Genomic DNA, 22,236 nt, shown 5'->3' with positions numbered 1-22,236 from the left:
TATGTGCTATGCACAGTAGAACAATGCAGTACACAGCAAAATGTGCATAGTGAAGATGGGTGGTATGCTGAGGAGGAAGGGAGCATCAAGTATGCAACACTAGAGGCTGAAGAGAATCCCAGCTGCCCAGGGCATGTGAGTATGACTGCGTACAAATTAATAAATCTTAATGTTTGATAATTTTTATTGGTTTATAAAAACGTTTTAACAAAGGCGTCGCTGAAACACATTGTAAACAGTCCTGGTTAAACAAATACTAAGAAACTAGTACAGTTAATCAGAAAAAAAACAAAATTGATACTTAAAACCTAGTGTTAAAAAGTATGTTGCTTAAAGTGGCTTAAAACATAACAAGCATTTTCAATGCAACGGGTCTCGCATTTATTCGAGTTAGAGCTATTAGCGCTGTAAAGCAAAAAAAAATGCAGCGCGATCGCGCTATGTAAAATGCAGCGCGATCGCGCTGCGTGTAAAATAAAAAGATAAAGTAGTCCGGACCCCAGGCTGAAAACATCGAGCCTCGTATATGTTTTTGGTACTTTACCGGTGCTGTGTAGGTGGGCTAAACACCGGAAAAGGCATGACGTATGCATGCCTTTCACAAATGAAAGCAAGCGGATTTTAAAAGGCAAGCCCACAAACCACTGTAAGTGACTGATGCAGCATGGGCGTGGTTTGAAGCCCAAAGAAAGATTACAGAATGGACGGAGCGCTTTGCGCTCGCCCATAAAAAGTGCCCTCCATGTCGGATCTGTGAAGGAATTCTTAAGAGCAGATTCAGCAGTGTCTATAATTGTGATTGGCTTTCTAGTTAGGATGGTAACCAGGTGACTGGCTCTTCGGTGGTTCTTCCCCTAGCTATCCCAAGCGCCTATAGGCGGTTTTCTAGATACCTAATGCTCGTCAAGCAAACACCTGTGAAAATATGCATCAGGTGAGCTGTCTGTCATGCGTCCAGAGTGATGGAGAAAAGAACACTGCGTGCTACCGGAACCGGATGTACAAAATACCCGGCCGCACCCTGCTTTGCACTGTGGTGTGAACCGCTTCATCCTTTGAGCAGCAAGGCCCATATTTATACCTTTTTTGCTCTGCATTTGCATCATTTTTTACATAAAAGCGGTGCAAACTTACAAAATACAATTATGGCCCTGATTTATACTTTTTGGTGCAAAACTGCACTAACGCAGTTTAGCACCAAAAAGTTTAGCACCGGCTTGCACCATTTCATTGCACCAGCCCGGCATCATATTTATGGAATGGGCAAGCCGGTGCAAAGGGTAGGCTAGTGTCAAAACAAATGATGTTAGTTGGGTGGGGCTGGTGGTATGGGAGAAGGGGGTTTTGCACCAAAAAATGACGTTAGGCAGGGTAGACTAAAAAAAAAAGACTCTAACCTACCTAGAGTCATTTTCCGATGCAAAACCTTCCATACCACATGACTCCTGTCTTAGAAAAGACAGGAGTAATGCCCACTACCCCAATGGCCAGCACAGGGTGCCAGGGTTCCCTGGGCATGAGCATTGCACCCTGTGCCTTGTATGGGGGCCCATTTCAGGGCCCCCTATGGCACTTTAAAAAATAAAATAAAATACTTACCTGTACTTACCTGGGATGGGGTCCCCCATCCTCCGCTGTCCCTCTGGTATGGGTGGGGGTGTCCCTGGGGTCTGGGGAGGGCAGCCGTGGACTTATTCCATGGTGTTCCACCATGGAAATAGGCCCACAGGTCCCCTAACGCCTGCCCTGACCCAGGCATTAAAAAATGGGGCAAGTCAAGCTTTGCACCATTTTTGACCCCTCCTCCCTCCCGTGCACCATTTTTGCATGGGAGTATAATATGGTGCAATGCCATCAAGTCATTTTTTGCAGGGAACGCGTACCTTGCATCTCATTAAGGCAAGGTAGGTTTCCACATCCAAAAAATTACTTTAACTCCATAAATTTGGTGCTAGACAGGTCTAGCGCCAAAGTATAAACACGGAGTTAGTTTTGTACTGAAATAGAGTAAAAAAAATGTCGCTAATTCGGTGCAGAGTATAAATAAGCCCCTATATGTTGTAAATTTGCACCGCTTTTGTGTCAAAAAATGACGCAAATGTGGTGCAAAAAAAAAGTATAATTATGGGCCCAAGTGTTTCATTAACAATCCTCTCTACAAAGGAACTATCAACATTCTGATTAATATTACCTGGGCGAGGATCCGCTCTGACCTAAGTCTCATAATTTACATTTGCAGTGCGCTAGCACCGAGACCCCGTCCCTTACAGGGATGTGTCTCGCCGAGCTATAAAACAAGGGGAACACAGTGGGACAGTCTGCATCTGTGCGTGCCATTGCACCGGCCCTCTGTGTCCTCTCCGTGCTGTGTTCACATTTGTGTTGGGGAAGTGAAAGCAGTGCATTTGTCACGCACACACCTTCAAATGCAATTGTTGAAAATGTTTTAAAAACATACGAGGGCACGATATATTTTGTAAGGGAGGGGGGGGGGGGCACAAATCCGAAGGCGCCGAAAATGCATTTGCATTTTTTGCAGATCGATAATTTAATGTTAAACCTTACACGTCATAAAAATTCTCTGCAGCCCAAAAGTAGAAAAAAATGCTGTGTTTATGAAAACGTATTTCTGGTATGGCTTGACGTGGGCTGCCCAAACAACGGAAAATGAAAATGGGGGATCTTTAGAGCACTCGTATTCCAGATTTCCCTGTAAAGAATGGGTTGTGGGCAGGGCCACTGGAATTATGCTGCAACTGAGGACAAAATCATGTGCACAGGGTTTACTAAATTATGCGGCAAAAAATGCAACTTATTCTACATGATGTTCCACGTTATATTTTAGTATTGGTTCATTATTTTGTCATTTTTACACATAAACACACTCCAGACACACATTTCACCTTATTAGTACTGGTTTGACACCCAAATACAGCAATATCCAATTGAAAGGTGAACAGCCAATTTTTGCGAAGTGCCTTTTGCTGTACAGCTACATGTGTTGCGCATTTTTAGCAACTTTTGATCTGTTTGAGCTAGAAACCAATATTTGTTTGCTGATATCTGAAAATTATGCATTAGATGATGGGTTATGTCCATAATTATGAAAAAAACGCAGCAGCCCGAGAATCACATATTTCCACTTCCCTGGCAATGGGTTCCACCCCAAGGACGATCATACAAAGAAGAAAACATGTCTATGATAAAACACGTATACACCTTCATTAGGAGTTACCTGGGGCGGTATTCTTCGAAGGATCCCCCTCTCTACAAGTGCTAGTTTTCAAGTGTCTCTGGGCCTGGAATTAATGGATCTTTCAACTGTGGATGTGATCATTCTGGGCCTGGAGACACCAGACCCCGCAGTCTATTGTGGTCTTGTGGGGTCTGCACCCGGCCCCTGTCTGCCAGAACACAACAGGATTGACGGAGGCGAAGGAGCTCCCCACAGCAGATGCAAAAAGCCCTCTGCCCTCCGGCCTCCTCCGCTGTCCACTCCTCCCTGCCAAGAAAAAAACACTGCACCATCTATCACCGTCTCTAATCATGTGGCAAATGTTGGGCTGTTATGTGTCATGTAACATGTGTAACCGGGTACCCACAGGTCCACATCCGCTTCCCCAATCAGGAGGAAATAACTTGCAATTCCCCTTAACTCACTGGGAGACACTGTCAAGAACTGTTAATTCGGGTTCTGGCATCCCCCGGAAGAGTTAACGGGTAAGCCTTAATTAGGGTCTTATGGTGGTATTTCATTGAGCAAAACTGATAAACGCGTAAGGGATTTAATAGACAAGGAAATTGAGTAAAGGGAGCATGTTCTAAGTTTTACACTCCTCCATGACAAGTGGTTCTGTTATCTTGATTTTGGTCTTGAAAACAGCTACAGAGGGCCAGAGGAAAGGAAACGTGTTAATCAATTTTTATTTCCACAGAAATGGGAAGTTTTACCTTTTCAAAGATTTTATTCCCAAGCCAAATTATTCGTAACATTATACTGTACACTTTGGAAAACAAGTGCAGAATTTCTTCCAGCAGTCATCCACAGCGAGTGTAGTAGATGGTGCATGATCATCCCCAATTTAGGGAGGGTCGAAACACCTCCTAGTGTTTGCCTTTCAGCAGCTGACACAATTCAGACATTGTCCTAAAGAGAAACAACAACGGTGGGAAACTTGGAATACTTAGTCTAAATTTCTGGGTTCCCTCCATTTCGAAAGAAGGGTTTGCTTAATTAGGGAGCCCTGGCACAAATTAAGCGCCGCAGTCTCCCACATCTTCATTGTTATTGCTATAGCAGTAGTAGTACCATCAGTATTACGGTTCTCATTATTATGAATACTTCTGCTACTAATATAAACAATTAAATACTATTAACAATGATACTCTTCTTCTTCTTATTATTATTACTATTGTTATTATTGTTATTGTTATTAACAACAATATAAAAATATCCCCCTTTCCCACCCCGGTGCATGATTTCACCTCCCCTCACTGGCCCTATTTCGGAAAGATTTAATATATCTGTAGTGCACATATATGAAGTTTCTCTGCTGCTTTCGCATGCTTTTAGAGTTCTGACTACAACACCTCTTTTGCTCTCCCTCAAACAACAGTCACGGCTCGCTGCCAACAGAAGCAGCGGGACAGTGCGGTGGGAAAAATAATGTAAAAAAAACTGCACCACTCCTCTGCTGGCTGCAGACACAGGCTCTCAGCCTGCCCTGCGCCAATCCTGAGGCTGCCAAGAGCAGCGCTAGGATAGGCTGGGAGCACCCAGCCAAAGATGGCCGGCCAAACACACATGCGCTGTGAGAGGGAGAGCTCATTGCCACTGTGGCCCGCCCACCCCTTTTCCCCAAAAACAAGAATAAACACAGTTTATTATAATTTTTGGGAAAAGGTTTGCAGCTGCCACTGCCGGCTGGGGTGGCGACGCTCCTCCACCCTAATGGAGGAGCCACCTCTGAGTGTTTCCTTATATTTCTACTCAGTGCCAGGCAACTCTCTGACCCAGATTGGAAGCAAAAAACAAGGGGAAATTGCTGCTCCACCTCATTATTTTTCATAACTTGCATAAAAAAACCTAGAAAATAACTGAAAAAACAAAGGTCAAAGTGGCGTTATATTTAGGTAGGGTAAAAAGACATTACTTTATGTGAGAAAAACCTCTGAAATTCACTGAAAATTCCAAAGGCTAAAGTAATGTTATAATTTGGTCTGGTAATAATATTTTACTTTAAGTTCAAAACCTTTAGAATTTCACATAAAAAAACACGTCAAAGTGACATTATGTGTAGGTAAAATTGTTGCTCAAAACATACCATTTTAAGCTAAAAAACAACTGAAATTCACCAGTTACAGTTACCTGAGCAAACTAAAACATGTGCCATCATTATTAACTGCTTGTGACCTCACATACTACGTCACTCATGACATGTTCAGTGACATCATTGATGATGTCTCTAATGACATTATTTATGACATCGTTGATGAAATCACTGGTGACATCACCACACTGCTGTTTAATTTAGTGTACAAACCAGTACAACATTTGAACTATGTAAATAAGTACTAGAAGGTACAGAATCATGTAAAGGATAAACTAAATAAACATAAATGCTCATTTAAAATTATAAGGCTGTAGTCCAGTGCCTCTAGACACACAAGCCCCATTAGATGGCCAAGTCCATACTATGCAAATACTTTGCAATGTGCACACATTTTCATGGAGAGCCCACTAACTTCAAAAACACAAGCCATGTTAGATGCCCAAGTTCCTAACAGACACAACCTTCACCATGTGTAAAACTCTTCACGGAGAGCTCTCTTCTCTCAAGCACCCAAGCCTCATCAAGTAGGCAAGCACCTACTATGGACAGCCTCTGTCTTGTGCACAACTTCTCATGAAGAGATCACTCCCTCCTAATGTACAACCACTGTTAGGTTGCCAAGTCCCTACTAAGCACAGCCTTAGCCCTGTGCACAATATCTAACACAGAGCTCATTACCTACAGACTCTAAAACCCCGTCAGATGGTGACGCCTCTACTATGCACAGCATTTATCCTATGGAGAACTCTTCAAGGGAGCATACACCCTCCACAGATGAAAGCCCTATAAGGAGACAAAGCATGTTGAAAGTCTTACACGCTTTAGTAGTGCAGAAACTATAGAAAATATACTCTAGGTGTAGCTTACTAAATAATATTCAGTGTGAGACCACGTAGTAAATTGTTACATTCATTAGCTGATGTAATCAGTGATGTCATCAATTATCTACTTTGGGATCCTTTGTCACTTGAGATGATACTCCCACACTGTTGAGATGTTTGGATCTTTGTAGCAGGGGCCTGAAAATAAAATGTGTACTGATCCATGCCACAAGCAACCATACTTTCAGTCTCTTTTTTAAACACTCAAAATTGCATTGAGTAATTGAATATTGAGGCCTAGTGAAAGTTGAATTCCCCTCTTCAGTGGCGATGAACAAGCTGTGCCCCTTTACAATGCCATAATTTCCACATCTGCATGTTTTTAGGACGGACTCCATCTCCAAAGGTCAGAAATGCTCAAACAAAGCATGCTGTTTGAGCATGCTTTCCCCCTTCCAAAGAATTCCGTCCACTTAGCCTTTAGACCTACTTGCAGTGATTGAAATGGACAGGTACAGCCCGGTACTGAGTACTTGCATTTCTTTAATTTGAAGGGGACAGTACCTGCACTTCTGAGCACTTGTACAATACTTTTAATTGGGAGGGTACCGGCACTTCTCAGAAGCAAGCAGGTACTCTAGAGAGTGAGTACCTGCACTTCTGTATTTCCATTTAAAGCACTACCTACTTGTCCGGATGATGTAGGTTTTCTTGGGGATTTGGGAATGGTTTTGAAGGCCTCATTCTTGGCCCAGTGGGTCAGTACACCATTTGCCTAACCACAGAATTCCGTGTGACTTAAAGCAGCAAGCAACAGCTGTCCCTTCATGCCTCTCTGCATGATTCAGATACGTCACGTCATCGACAGCTGCACGTTGCATTCTATTTAGGTGGTAGTCTGAACATAGCAAAGACGTCCAGAGGCTTGCAGTAATAGGAAATGGCATTATTGTTATCATCATTTTCATGTAGACAAGTATATAAAATCCACCCAGGAGTTATGATGGTAACTAGCTCAGATCCCATCTTAAACGGAGGAATCTACATGCAAACACCCAACACTCAGACTTAGAACACTATGTACATTATACATGAAGGCAATACACAGAAACATGTGGACACAGACAAAACAGAACACATTTCAAAATGCAGCACATACTTTGCATCTGTACATACATTGGGGCCACGAGTTTTAAGAATTAAGGGGCAGATTTACTTTGTGTTGCCCTTGCATCACACAAGGAAACGCAAGGTAAGGCAAAGGGTTATTTGTGATTTACAAAGTCACACAAGGCCTAATTTTCATTGCTTTCTGTTGCTTTGTAAAGAAATGTAAAGCAACGCAGCAGCTTGCACTGATTTGTGTTATATTCTTTAGTGTTAGGCATTCCAAGGGTGGCGCACGGAAGTTCCTGTGTATCCACCCATGATTTTCAGGCAATTCCTGATTTACTAAGTGTTGGAAATGGCCCTTTCTGCAAGGTTATCCCCAAACTTTTTGCCTTTCCCCACCTTATTTTTCTGACCCTCTTTTTGTTGGCTTTAGGACTCTGGGCACTTTACCACTGCTAATCAGTGCAATTGTTCATGTGCTCTCCCCCCAAAACTTGGTATAATTGGCTTACACCTGTTTGGCCTATTTAATTTACCTCTAAGTTCCTTGTAAAGTGGTATACCATATACCTAGAGCCTGTAAATTAAATGCTACTAGTGGGCCTGCAGCGCTGATTGCTCCACTCACAGAAGTAGCCTTTTAAACTTGTTTCAGGCCTGCCACTGCAGTGCCTGCATGCACAGTTTACTGCCAGATTGACCTGGCAAGTCAAACTACTTGCCAAGGCCTAAACTCCAATTTTATTACACCTAAGTCACCACTAAGGTAGACCCTAAATAGCCCTATGGGTATGTGAAAGGTCAGACATATATTTCTATGTTTTACATGTCCTAGGAGTGATGTTTTTCACTACTGTGAGTGTTGCTCCTCTCATAGGTTTGTTTTGAGAATTCCCTCATATATGTCTAAGTGGTAATTCCTTATCTGTGAGAAGTAGCGTGGGCATGGTCGGTATGTTTGGAATGGTAGTGAAAAATCATGCTTATTGGTGTTGGTGGATTTTTCATTACTATTTTGTAAATGCCACATTTAGAAAGTGGGCATTTCTCTGTGGTTATAACTCTAGTGCTTTGCAGCCTGACTCCAACCCACGTCTGGGGCAGAGTGACTGCTCCACTTAGTGTATACGTTCCAGACAGCCATGACATAGGAGGGGCTGGGTGTGACAGAAGAGGCATCTACTTACTGATAGTCATCCTGGGGTGGGGAGAGGAAGGGCCGTTCACACCTTACACGTGAATAGACTGTGTCCTGCCCTCACACAATGGACTGTTTAGCCCCACTGAAGTCTAGCAACATGGCTGGGTTGAAAGGGCATTGTGCTTCACTTTAAAGGGCTCTTTTGAACTTACTTCCTGAACAAAGGCATTTTTGAGTATAAGGAGAGGGGATCTGACCCCATAATTTGAGAGCAGTTTTGGAACTGGGACTGAACCTATGTCAGAAGGACTGCTGGACTGCACAAAGGGCTACCTAGATTGCTTTCCTGCTTGTTGCCCTGCTGCCAGCTGCTCTTGGAGTGTGACTGACAGGAGGAACTACCACTGCTTGCCCTGATGTGCTGGCCTGCCTGACTCTGTGTGCCCCCAAGTGTTCTCTTGGGACTGGTTTGCCAGAGATGTCTGTGGGACTCTGAGTCTGCTTTAGCCAAGCCATCTTCTTTCACAATTTCACTAGCGCGGAGTGAGCACTGTATAACCTGACAGTATTGCACCTCGTATATCCCCCAGACCAGGGTGTTGGATTTCAGCCTCTTTAGGAGCTAGTGGTGAGTGCTCTGTTCAAGAATGCATTTGGGGAGCTCCTTGTAAATGCTGTGGAGAGAGAGGCATGTGTCTTCTCTGCCACTGAGTCCTGGCGGGGAAGACCAAAAAGAAAGCATAGCCCAGCAATGCGAGTGAGAGAATGCTCTGAACTCTGCCCTGGAGGAGAAGGGCTGTGTTGGGACCAGCGTATCCCTGGACGGGATGCTCAGGCAGCCAAAGGAACACCGAGGGTGAGTCAAGCCCTGGGAAATCTGGCAGCTAACTCACGCTTCCCCCTGTAGCGCTTCCTGGCCAGGGGAGGTCAAACCACACTTGCTCATTCTGGGTGCGGGTGGAACCGTGTGTGGCCTCCTTTGGTCTTTTGCAGTACTTGTACTTCCCCCCTTTGGTCTTACTCATGGACAACACCGCTGGGGCCTTACACACAGGGTACCTGCCCTTGGTCTATATGACTACAGAGTTCACATGACCATTGGCCTGGCTCTGGTGAAAACCGTGTCAGGATTACCATAAAGACTGTACTATGGGCACATGTGTTTTTGCGTACTCCATATTAGGCCTGTGCTAAAGGAATCCCCAAAACTACCCTAACTTGCATAACAGAAGCCCCAGTACTTGTGTGCCCTCCTAAATGAAGATTTGTGAGTCCTAAACTAAATCACATCACTTACCTGGTAACTGTGATAATATCAGGTGATCTTCAGGTTTTATCAGACAACCTGTGGTGTCTCATGTCCTGAAGATTTACTATATGTTGTCCTGGGTACTTGCAAGTTCAGGAGGGAAAGTATTACATGTAATGCACAACAATTATGTTTTATGTCAGTTCTAAAACTTGACGAATGAGCATAACCAGAAGGGTATACTTGGTAATCCTACCTTGTTAGGATTATAAACACAGAAATGACCATATGGAGAGGTACTAAGAGTGCGGGTGTGCTGTGTCTGCTACCTCCATATGATCAATGTGATTTACCCTAACAAACAGGTCTTACCTACAAAGTAATGACAGTTTCAGGTTATTACTGAGGTGCCTATGGTGACACTGAAGAATTTCCATATTTTACTACTGTATTTTGTGCCCTGATGCTTCCTAATTTATGTGGTCGTAACCTCTCTAATGATCTGGGCAATGAGTATAACTTCAAGATTGGCCCGATATACACAGTGGCTGTGGATGATGTCATTTTGGTCTATGTTATAAAGACAATGGTGGTCATTCTGACCCTGGCGGTCTTTGACCGCCAGGGCGGAGGACCGCGGGAGCACCGCCGACAGGCCGGCGGTGCTCCAATGGGGATTCCGACCGCGGCGGTAAAGCCGCGGTCGGACCGGCACCACTGGCGGGGTCCCGCCAGTGTACCGCGGCCCCATTGAATCCTCCGCGGCGGCGCAGCTTGCTGCACCGCCGCGGGGATTCCGACCCCCCCTACCGCCATCCAGATCCCGGCGGTCGGACCGCCGAGATCCGGATGGCGGTAGGGGGGGTCGCGGGGCCCCTGGGGGCCCCTGCAGTGCCCATGCCACTGGCATGGGCATTGCAGGGGCCCACGTAAGAGGGCCCCTACATGTATTTCACTGTCTGCTGCGCAGACAGTGAAATACGCGACGGGTGCAACTGCACCCGTCGCACAGCTTCCACTCCGCCGGCTCGATTACGAGCCGGCTTCATCGTGGAAGCCTCTTTCCCGCTGGGCTGGCTGGCGGTCTGAAGGCGACCGCCCGCCAGCCCAGCGGGAAAGTCAGAATTACCGCCGCGGTCTTTCGACCGCGGAACGGTAACCTGACTGCGGGACTTTGGCGGGCGGCCTCCGCCGCCCGCCAAGGTCAGAATGAGGGCCAATATAACATGTATTTTTATATGATCCTGTGTGAAGTCTCCTTTGTGGTGTATTTATTGTGTCACTGATGTGAGTGTGTTGCACAAACACTTTCCACATGACCTCTGAGGATAAGCCTGACTGCTCTGTGCCAAGCTACCAGGGGTGAGCACAGGTTATCTTTGGTATGTAACTTACTTGCCCTGACTAGAGTGGTGGGTTGTGCCTGGCTTAGGTGCATACCCTAGCCAACTACAAACCCCATTTCTAACACTAAGGTTTGTAAAGCTGGAATTGTATGAAATTGGCATGCCTACCACAGAGTGGGCATAACAAAGAGAAAAATATGTTTTTCCTCTAGTTATGTTCATTTTCTATGCATGATGCATTCTGCATTCCCATCTTACTAGATATGGTGCATTTCGGGTCTCTCCATTCATGCAACACAGCACAGCAACATGTCTTGCTGCACTGTGTTGCATGAATTCGTAATAAATCTGACTCTGCATTAAATTGAACCACCATCTTGAGACTTGTGAAAAGGAGCTCGCCACGACCGTCACAAGGGGAGGGCATTCAAGACTCTACCTCAGGCCCTGCACATTTTGGAGCACCTTGCTCCTGTTACAACATGTATTTATGTGATAAAAAGGCAGGCTTGCCCTGCTGCTCTGTGATGCAGCTAGCATGGCAACACCACTAGGTGTCACTAAATACTGTGCTTTCCTTTTCACAAGCTTACAGAGTTCCTTAGTTATTAGCCTGCCCCTTGGATTGGAAACCAAAGAGGGCCCAAGTAAATGTTTTAGCCTCTGGCTCCTCAAAAGCTTCTGACATGCCTGGAGATGGTACCACTGACCCCGATTTGACAATAATTGAACATAAACAGTCTGTTCATCTGAGCCCATAGTACAAAGGCAGAAAAACAGATCATCCAAATAATATAATCACAGACAAGAAACGTGGAGCTCTCCAAAGACACACCTGAAAGGATCAGAATGAGTTTAATGAAGACTGAAAGTGGCCAGAGCAATGCACATGTTTTATATTATTTTATTGAGGTTATGTGTAAAGCTTCAATGTAGCCTAGGAGGGCAGTGGGTGTTTTACATAGCAACAGGATAAGTGAAACACATCTGAGTAAAGAGAGACATGCTGGCATGTTTACAATGGTGGTGATCAATGGCGATCACTGGTAACATAAAATTATTAAAAGGCAGCCCACTATTACCAAAATTATTTGAAACAAAAACAATAAAGATCAACATGTGTCAGAATTATGTAAGTAAAGATAGAACTGTAGTTAATGACTGTTATTATGTGAACCCCCGAATTCTTACTTCCAAAAAGCACCTAAAGCATACACCCATTCGAAACTGTGTCCCGAGCTAAGGCATAACACTACACATAAAAAATTCCGCCAATTAAGGTCAGACTCAATAAGAGAGGTCCAGGGCAGGATTAGAAAACTTTAAAAGATTTCTTACGAAAACTCAAAAGGTATAATACAGAAATTGTAAAGTGGAGATGCATAAAGTATTTGCAGTGAAGGTTCTCAGCAATAGGGCAATACAGAATTATGAGAAAAATCAGGAATATTCTAAGGCCCATTGAGCAGCAAAATCAGTGACAAATTATACAGCAACTCTAGTAGCATCAGAAAGTTATGAGGCTCATGTACAAATTTAAGGGTTTATATAGAACATCTTCACATAGAGAAACATTGAGAGTGCAGAATCATCATGGTGTGAGCAAAAGAATACAATTTCCAGTGAATCAGAGCACAGTAAATTAGAGTATCATACTGCCTTCCCTCCAAAGCACTATCAGGCTACATGAATATTGATTCACCCACTCTATATTAATGTCATTGAGAAATGGCAGAACACACTAGTTACAAAACAACAGTGAACTATTGTGAATGAATGTGCTACAGCAAGAAGGCAGAATAAATCTTGGGGCTCATTTACAAGCTCCTTCCTCCACTTTTGCAACATTGTTTGACACTGCGGTGGTGCTAAGCAGTGCTTTACACTATTCCATCTTTACAAACTGACACATTGGCCCCAATGTGTCAGTTTGTTAAGCCTTTTGCAACATTATAGCTGCACCAGGTATAATGTATGCAAGGTAGGCATTCCCAAGTTAAAAGCCAAGCAGAACTGATGCAGTGAAATTTACATTCACTGTATCAAAAATGTAATGCCTGCTCAGAGCAGGCATTAAACTGACACAGGGGTTTTCTCTATGGAAGCCTTCCATGCATTGCTGGAGTAGTGTCATTTCTTGGCACAAGTCCAGCAGTGCGTCAGTTTAGCACCACTGATTCCTTCGAATTTCTGACACATCTGTAAAAATGTGCAATATGGAGCTCTGCATTGTAAATACGCATCCATGGTGTCCTTAGGTAATCATTAGACAGCACAAGAAGTCTGATGCATCAGAGCTGATGCATCAGTTACTAGTAAATGAGGCCCCTTAAATGTTGTAAGAAGAGAACACTGAAATTCTTCCTTGATGGTGTACAGCAGAAATAATAAACAGTGAACTTGCACGATGGGACATTTAAAAAATAAAAAATGTGGCTTAGAGACCTAGCTTAGATCTAGTACCAAAAGCCAGGAAAATGCACTTTAACAGATCATAGCTAAATTATTTCAAATGCAATAGTATCATGCAAGTGTGCACATGTAAATTTGAGTGTAGATACATATGCTGAACTCTGTTAATAATGCACAATTTAGTAAATGCACAAAACTCCCACAATATCATATATAGACACGTATCAACATTCTGTGAAAGAAGACTGAAATGTAGACACTGATCAGAACTATGGGGGTTATTCCAACTTTGGAGGAGGTGGTAATCCGTCCCAAATGTGACGGATTTACCACCAGCCGTATTATGAGTTCCATAGGATATAATGGACTCGTAATACGGCTGGTGGTATATCCGTCACTTTACCGTCACTTTTGGGACGGATTACCACTTCCTCCAAAGTTGGAATAACCCCCTATGTGTTTGTAGATAGACACAAAGGTAAGAATTTTGAGACTGGACTAGGATCAGAATTAAGCAAATACAAACTGATTAGAATGAGAAGAATGTGGAGTACCACGTGATCAGAACTGTGCAGACAAATCACAATAAAAAATATTGAAGGTACACACGCAATAATCATAAATAAGCAAATGCAGACAAACAAAATGATGGGAATTGTGTAAGTACAGTTTGGCATGCATCAAACCTGTCTAAATGTACAATAATTATATAATAATTCTGTAAATGTAGCCGAACAACTTCAAAATAATTCGAATGAAGATTTATGAGAAGCTCTAACGAATCTCCACCAAGTGCAAACAATATTCAACTAATGCCACTCAATTTACAGAAAAGTATAGAACAACTCTAAAGAGTTTGGCAAATGTCTCACTATGAAGGAAAACGTTTAACCGGCCACGTTTTTCAATTTCACCCTTTTTCCGTTTCCTTGACCAGAAACAGCTTATCTGAGGGCAAAAATGAAACTATTATAACAGTGGTTTTCAAGAAATATTATTATTATTAATTTACCATATCAAGGTCAGGTGTCTCGCTCCTAATTGTTTTGTTGAATTTGCCGCTTAGAGTTTATTTTCCTGCATTTTACAGTAACACGAGTTTGTTCTGTCCCTTTAATAAAACTTGAGTGATGCATGACTGTATGTGGTCTTTTGACTTCACACACAAACATAGGAAACTAAGGTTTTCTTTGCTTTTCAGGAGACAAAGGGAGGAGACAGTAAGGAAGAAAGTGAGGAAGAGGATTTTGCTGGGTGTCAAAGCGATGCTTCTGAGGAAGTTTACACTGAAGAAGAGGAGAGCGAGGAAGAGGAAGAGGAAGAAGAACAAAGTGAGGATGAGGAAAAGCAGACACAGCAAACTGAGGAGCACACTGCTTCTGGGGTAACTGAAATAGCTGGCAAAAAGGACCCTCAGAATGAAATTATAAAGTGCAATGGGGGCCTTCCCAACCAAGTCCTAGTCAACGGGAATCATCGGAGTCCCACCAAAAACTGCAGACAAACGGAAGAAGACCTCACCCTTAAGGCAGCAGCCTGCAGCCGGTCTGGTGGAAACCCAACTGTTATTGACGACACTCTGGAAAATATAAAAAACAATGACCCTGAGACCACTGATGTCAACTTAAACAACATTGACAATATCACCATTGAGACGCTGGTGCGCTTTGCCCAAGCCTTAAAGGACAACACTGTAGTTAAGTCATTCAGCATGGCCAATACACATGCCGACGACAATGCGGCAATTGCTGTTGCTAATATGCTGAATGTGAACCGCAGCATCACTAGTCTAAATATTGAGTCAAATTTCATCACGGGAAAGGGAATATTGGCCATTATGAGAGCTTTGCAGCATAATAATATTTTAACAGAATTAAGATTCCACAACCAGAGACATATCATGGGGAGTCAGGTTGAGATGGAAATCGCCAAACTGCTGAAGGACAATACAACAGTGGTAAAACTTGGGTACCACTTTGAGCTTCCTGGTCCAAGGATGTCTATGACTGGGATTCTGACAAGAAACATGGATAAGCAAAGACAGAAGCGGATGCAAGAACAGAGAGAATCAGGCAACGACGGAGCAGCCAATCCACGGACCAAGGCGTTGCAGAAGGGAACTCCTGGGTCCTCACCTTATGCTTCCCCAAGAAGTTCACCCTGGTCATCGCCAAAAATGGCAAAAAAAATTCAACTCACAAACACTCCTCCTTCGGCTCCTTCACCACCACCACCTCCACCACCGCCGCCGCCACCACCGCCTCTGCCTCCACCAGCTGTAGTCTCCGAAAAAAAGGCACCCACCAGAAATATAGCAGAAGTCATAAAGCAAGCAGAAAGAGCCAAAAAGAAGATGCAAAATGGTCAACAGAAAAGAAAAGGCAAAAAATCCAAAAAGCGACAAGATAATATTTTGGAAGAAATAAAAAATTCACTCAGATCCATTTCTGATAAGAGAGCAGAGGAAATATCCAGGCCTTCCACTCCACAACGATCTATACATGATGATCTGATGTCAGCAATTCGTGACAGCAGCATAAAACAGCTAAAGCGGGTAAGCATGTTAGAGACAACAACATTGAAAATGTATGCAGGAAAAGACATTCGTAGGAAGATAAAAACACGTAAAACATCCAATTAAATGACAAATATATGTGCATGTATGTATATGTTTACATATTTTAGGATGTGTACGTCCAGCTATAAGGTTGTTAATTGAGTGGCGTTTTAGGGATTTTATCGGTAATATCAGAGCGCAGTTTCGATGTTGTACATTGCAGCACACATGCAAAGCGTGGGATGCACGTGTTTTTGAGAAACAAGCACATTTCTCCTGCTTCAAGGAGGTGTTATTTTTTTGACACAAAATCCATTCTGGCCTTATTAGGAGATTGGGCTTTGTGTCGGACATATGGGTTTTTAGCTCTGATCCGACCCAATAATCCCCAATTGTTGCCCGGTTAAGGCAAAGTCATTCAAAGCAGCGCCAACAGGTTTTTGCGCTTAGAAAAAGGCTCACTTTTAGAGCAAACCACATTTTGCGCTGGATACATTTCCTGTAAGAATGTGTGTTGGTTTGTGTTGATTTGCGCAGCGCAACCCTTTACTAAATATGGGCTGTAATCTGTGACATCCATTTTGAATTTGTGCCCTGAAGTGGTAAACCCAAACCTAACTCTCCTGTGCTTCTTTACTTGCTAAGTGCCACAGGAAGAAAGTTCAGCAGTGTCTCATTACTATTCACAGTGCAGAGCGTAGAGACCATGTTGCGGTCTTTGCCTTGGGCCACTTAGGGGTAGAGTCTGTGGCCACTGACTGGTATCTGTCTACTGACAATCCCAGTCTACTCAATGAGCTGCAAAATGCGGACAAGCCAGCAGCACTCTCTCCCCTCTGCTGTTGATGCTTTGCAGACAGCTGCAGTCCTAGTACCAGGCAAAATGGGGACTAATGTGCAGAAACAGCCTTTGAGAGTAGTTTTGCAGCAAAGCATTCCCCGTTATTCATTGTTTTGACTGCACTGTTTCATCCAGGTATCAACCAGGACGGTAAGAAATTGAAGCTAGGCACAGGAAAAACACAGGACCAAGAGCAATTTGTGCAAAACTCCTAATATAACTTCAGACACTAACAGCCTTTGCACCCGATTGTAAACTCAGCACCACACCTAAAATGAAGCCACCAGTAGATAGCAGAGTATAGTGGTGAAACAGTGGCCTAGTTTTGCCTCGGAGTGGCTTTTCCTCTGCTGCCAACATCAGCAATTAGGACAAACTTCTCTCTACCACTGAAAGTCCTCCTAAAACTTGCAACAGTGGAGTTCACACAACTTACCTCTTCAGAAGCTCCTTCACTCGTGTGTGTAAGGAAGGGAGAGTCAACAAGCCATGCTGCATTACTTACTGCAAAGTAGAGACAAATTGTTATCTTGTCTCCACCCTCTTCTTCAGAGGTCTCAGTCTACATTTTTCCTTTCGCATATGGAAGTCCTTCCTCCTAGATCTAGAAAGAGAAGCCACACAGCGGCTTCCACCTGTGCCTTCCAAGACTGCCAGGCGCAGAAAGGGAGGTCAAATCATCTCTCATACCTGTGTTATCTAACAGCAGAGAGGCAATAGATGCCATCACTGGCTGTCTCGTCTGCCCGCTTTGAGTATATGTTTCTCTAGCAGGACTGGTGAGATGCCATCACTGGCTGTCTCTTTTGTCCCCCTTGAGCCCATGTTTATCTAGCAGGACTGCTGAGATTCTAATACTGTCTGTCTCTTCTGCTGCCTGTGGAGTTTACATTTATGTAGCAGGTGTGGTGAGATTCCATCACTGGTTGTCTCTTCTTCCTCTGTTAGGTCTACATTTACCTAGGAGGAGTGGTGAGGTGCATTCAGTGGCTGCCCCTTTCTGCTCCCCTTTGGAGCTACCTTCATCTAACAGCAGGGGTGATGAGATATCTTGCAGTGGGTTTATCTTTTCAGTGTTTAATTTGTGCTGGTGCCCAAAATGTTTTTGTGAAGGCGAAGCAGACTTTCCATACTAGCACTGCCTACTTTCACCACCAGTGTCGCGCCAATGCCTGCACAGACAATGGAAATGCTAGATTTTAGTGAGTGAGTGAAATGAGCAAGGCAGTTTTACACATGGGGGCCTTGGTGGGCCTCCCTGAAAAAGTTTCTAAAAAAATGAGTCAAACATTGCACATTACAGTACAATTTTCACTTACATTTGCTAAAAGCCACATGCTCTGAAAGGGTACTCATGACATGTTCTAATACCTTCATGGCCCTGTGCGGGGTGAGGGAGAGGCAGAAGGCCAGGTCAGTTGATACTGCCCAAGCCTGACCCACACAAGTGCAGTGGGCCTCTATGAGCTGGGGTAACTATGGCCCTCATTCTGACCCTGGCGGTCTTTGACCGCCAGGGCGGAGGACCGCGGGAGCACCGCCGACAAGCCGGCGGTGCTTCAATGGGGATTCCGACCGCGGCGGTAAAGCCGCGGTCGGACCGGCACCACTGGCGGGGTCCCGCCAGTGTACCGCGGCCCCATTGAATCCTCCGCGGCGGCGCAGCTTGCTGCACCGCCGCGGGGATTCTGACCCCCCCTACCGCCATCCAGATCCCGGCGGTCGGACCGCCGAGATCCGGATGGCGGTAGGGGGGGTCGCGGGGCCCCTGGGGGCCCCTGCAGTGCCCATGCCACTGGCATGGGCATTGCAGGGGCCCCCGTAAGAGGGCCCCTAAATGTATTTCACTGTCTGCTGCGCAGACAGTGAAATACGCGACGGGTGCAACTGCACCCGTCGCACAGCTTCCACTCCGCCGGCTCGATTCCGAGCCGGCTTCATCGTGGAAGCCTCTTTCCCGCTGGGCTGGCTGGCGGTCTGAAGGAGACCGCCCGCCAGCCCAGCGGGAAAGTCAGAATTACCGCCGCGGTCTTTCGACCGCGGAACGGTAACCTGACGGCGGGACTTTGGCGGGCGGCCTCCGCCGCCCGCCAAGGTCAGAATGAGGGCCTATATGTTGAAGAGGCATCTGCAGGCTGCAATGAAAGACAACTCTTTGGAGCTGTTCAAAAGAGGGCAGAACTCAGTGCACTCTTCACACAACACCAATGAGCTTTCATTAAACAATTTTCAGCGAGACTGCAGCCTTTCAAACAAAGAGTCGCTGCCTCCTACAATTATAGCTAGTGGGGCCCACCGGCACAATTTAACCACTGATCTCCTCTTAGATACTATTCTGAACAAATAGAATTGGTCACATGCCATGCAGTGACAGTCCCTTGTGCTTCTCAATGGTGCTACAATTGTCTGACTGCAGAGGGGAGATGTCATACAGTGGCTGCCATTTCTGCTCTCTGCTGCTGTTATATTTCTGTGGCAGCAGTGGGCGCAGGGGCTTTCTCTTCTGCTCTTCGCTGCTGCTACATTTCTCCAACAACAGTGGTGAGATGACATTCATTGGCTGTACATTCTGCCGCTTGCTGGTGCTATTCTTGTCTGACAGCTAGGGCAGATGCCAGGCAGTGCCTGTCATTTCTGCTCTCTGCTCTTGCTATGTTTATCCAGCAGCAGTGGCGAGATAGCATGCAATGGGTTTCTGGTCTGCTCCTTGATGCTGCTATATTTATCTAATAGCAGAGTTGAGATGCCATGTACTGGCAGCTTGTTTCCACTGCCAACTGGTGCTATATTTATCCAATAGCAGAAGGCAGATGACAAGAGTCATGATGGCCTATAGGGCAATCAGGCAATGCCGGAGGGGCTGGTCTGGCAGGTCAGTGTGTGGGCCATTTTTTATGGCTGTTTGTGGGCTTGTTTTATCATCAGCTGGGCTGTTTTTTATTGTTGATTTCCCTGATATTAAAACAACATTGCCTGTAGCAAGCACAAGTCCATGCAGTCTTGCAAACCCAAGCCCACCCTTTATTGACCAATACTTAACATTGGTTGGCTTCCAAATAACTTTTGTTTTATTTCTTCTTATTGGTCATTCCTCCTGCTTCCTCCTGGATGTTTGCCTTCTCCTGGTTTCTCCCTGGGCCTCTGTCCCTGCCATTGAGCATGGACCTAGCACAGTTTCCTGTTTGTGGCCAGTGCCTTCCACGAGCTCTGTGTGTGTGAAAGCAGGAAGATGTGACTGAGTTAACTTGGCGGGTCATGATGAGCGATGAGTCCAGGATGACGCCGAGGTTGCGTGCATGGTTTGATGGGGTGGGTGTGGGTGCCGAGGGTCAATGGCCACCAGGAGTTGTCCCAGGCTGATGTGGATGGTCCCAGGATGAGGATCTCGGTCTTGTCAGAGTTGAGCTTGAGTCAGCTTTTCTTCATCCAGGCGGTGATGGCTTCCTTCCCGTTGTGAAATTTCTTCTTGGCAGTAGTGGGGTTTTCGGGCAGTGAGATGATCAGCTGGGTATCGTGGCATAAGAGACGATGTTTAATCCGTGGTCCTTGACAATGGATGTGAGAGGGGCCATGTAGACGTTGAGTGTGGGGCTCGAGGAAGAGCCCTGTGGAAGTCCACAGCTGATCTCTGTAGGTTCTGACAGTTAACACAGGAGTCTGACTCTCCGTGTTTAGCCAGACATGAAGAAGCGTTATCTATTGTAGGGCTTTTCCATGGATGCCTGGAGCCTGGAGCAGAGGGTGAGTTGTGAGACCGTGTCGAAGGTGGCTGATAGGTCCAGTAGGATGAGGGCTGCTGTATGGTTACGGTCGAGGAGCGAGCAGATGTCATCTGTGGCTGCGAGGAGGGTGGTATCTGTGCTGTGATTGCTCCTGAAGCCTGATTGGGAAGTGTCCAGGATGTTGTTGTCATTGATGTGCTTACGGAGCTGAGCGTTGATGGCCTTTTCGATTACCTTGACTGGGAAAGGCAGTAGAGAGATGGGGCAGTGATTCTTAAAGTCCAGGAGGTCAGCTGTGGGTTTCTTCAAGAGCGGGCGGATCTCGGCGTGCTGCCAGTACTCTTGGAAGGTCCCTGTCTCTATGTAACTGTTGAGGGTGTGTCAGAGCTCAGGTGCAATGGATTGGTTGGCCTTGTTGAAAATGTGATGAGGACAGGGGTCTGTAGGGGCTCTGGAGTGGATGCTGCTTGTGAAGGTGCGGGCTCCTCTGTGGTGAGGGTGGTACAGCAGTGTAGGATCTGTGGTGGTTCGATGGAATGGATCTGGAGGGTTGTTGGAGGGCTCGGAGGGTCTTGGGAACAGAAGCTGTCGTAGATGTCTTTGATTTTCCAGTGGAAGAAGAGTTGGCTAGCCAGTCGCAGAGGTCTTGAGATGGAGGGATGCTTGCTGTTTCTGATGGGGGTTGGCAAACTCTTTGACCACGTTGAAAAGCTCTTTGGTGTTGTGAGCAGTGGCACTGATGTGGTCCTGTAATGCGCCTTTCCTTGTGACTCTGATGAGGTGGTGGTGGGATTTGGTGGACGCTTTGTAAGCCTCGAAGTCTTCTGGGAAATTGGTGTTCCTCCATCTTTTCACTAGCTGTGTGTAGGTGCGCCTGGAGTCCTGGAATGCGGGGGAAAACAAGGCCTTCTTGCAGTGATGTTTGCCTGAGGTCTTATGGAGAGGTGCTAGGGTGTTGGCGCATTCTGAAATCCATTGGTTGAAGTTCTGTACCGAGATGTTAACACCTGCAGTAAGGGGTGGGTGAGATTTGCTGCTTGGGGCTCGGAGTGTGTGGAGGTGGATGGTCGCTGAGGTGATGGTGAAATGGACACAGTGGTGGTCCGTGCAGTGAAGTATTGAGGTGTTGTCGACAGTGATGTTGTTGCTGGTGGAAAAAATGGCGTAGAGTGTGTGTCCTGCAATGTGTGTTGGCGAGTTGGCAAGTTGCTTTAGTCCTGACGATGAAGTTGCTGAACGCTGGGAAGGGGCCGGTTGGCCTGTAGATGAGGGTGGCAGAAGAATGACTTGGGTGTGGCATGTATCTGGAAATGGAGGTGCTCCATGAGGGGGAGTGTTCTTCTTCGTTGGTTGTCAAGCAGAGGGAGGATTTGTGTACGATGGCCAGGCTGCTGCTGCATGCGCTGCTGTGCAACATGGCTTAAGGGAAAAAGGGCTAAGATGTGGTCACTGCTAGCCACATCATAGCACTTTATTTTTCTTTACTTTAAGGCATGCTGCACAACAGCCCATGCCGCTGTGCAACATGTCTAAAAAAACATCGCAAAGCCAAATGATACCACATAGGAAACCTATTGGCTTTGCCATTGCTTGTTTACCTATGTAATTCACTAATAGGGAACATTTTTATTTTGGTCCTGGGACATTTTTTGTTCCAATTCAACCATGGATGCCATGTGCTGGCTGCCCCTTCTGCACTTA

General features: G+C 45.4%; 1 protein-coding gene across 1 annotated transcript in view; it reads left to right on the top strand.

Moving 5' to 3' along the window:
* Window positions 1-22,236, top strand: part of LMOD2 (leiomodin 2) — a 48,104-nt gene that overhangs the window by 4,508 nt on the left and 21,360 nt on the right. The window contains exon 2 of the mRNA XM_069229877.1: window positions 14,617-15,969. Within this exon, the coding sequence (XP_069085978.1) occupies window positions 14,617-15,969 (1,353 nt within the window). The remainder of the gene's footprint in view (window positions 1-14,616; window positions 15,970-22,236) is intronic.

This window comes from Pleurodeles waltl, chromosome 4_1 (assembly GCF_031143425.1).
Source record: "Pleurodeles waltl isolate 20211129_DDA chromosome 4_1, aPleWal1.hap1.20221129, whole genome shotgun sequence".
NCBI classification, from domain to species: Eukaryota; Metazoa; Chordata; class Amphibia; order Caudata; family Salamandridae; genus Pleurodeles; species Pleurodeles waltl.
This window is presented reverse-complemented; position numbering and strand designations above follow the sequence as displayed.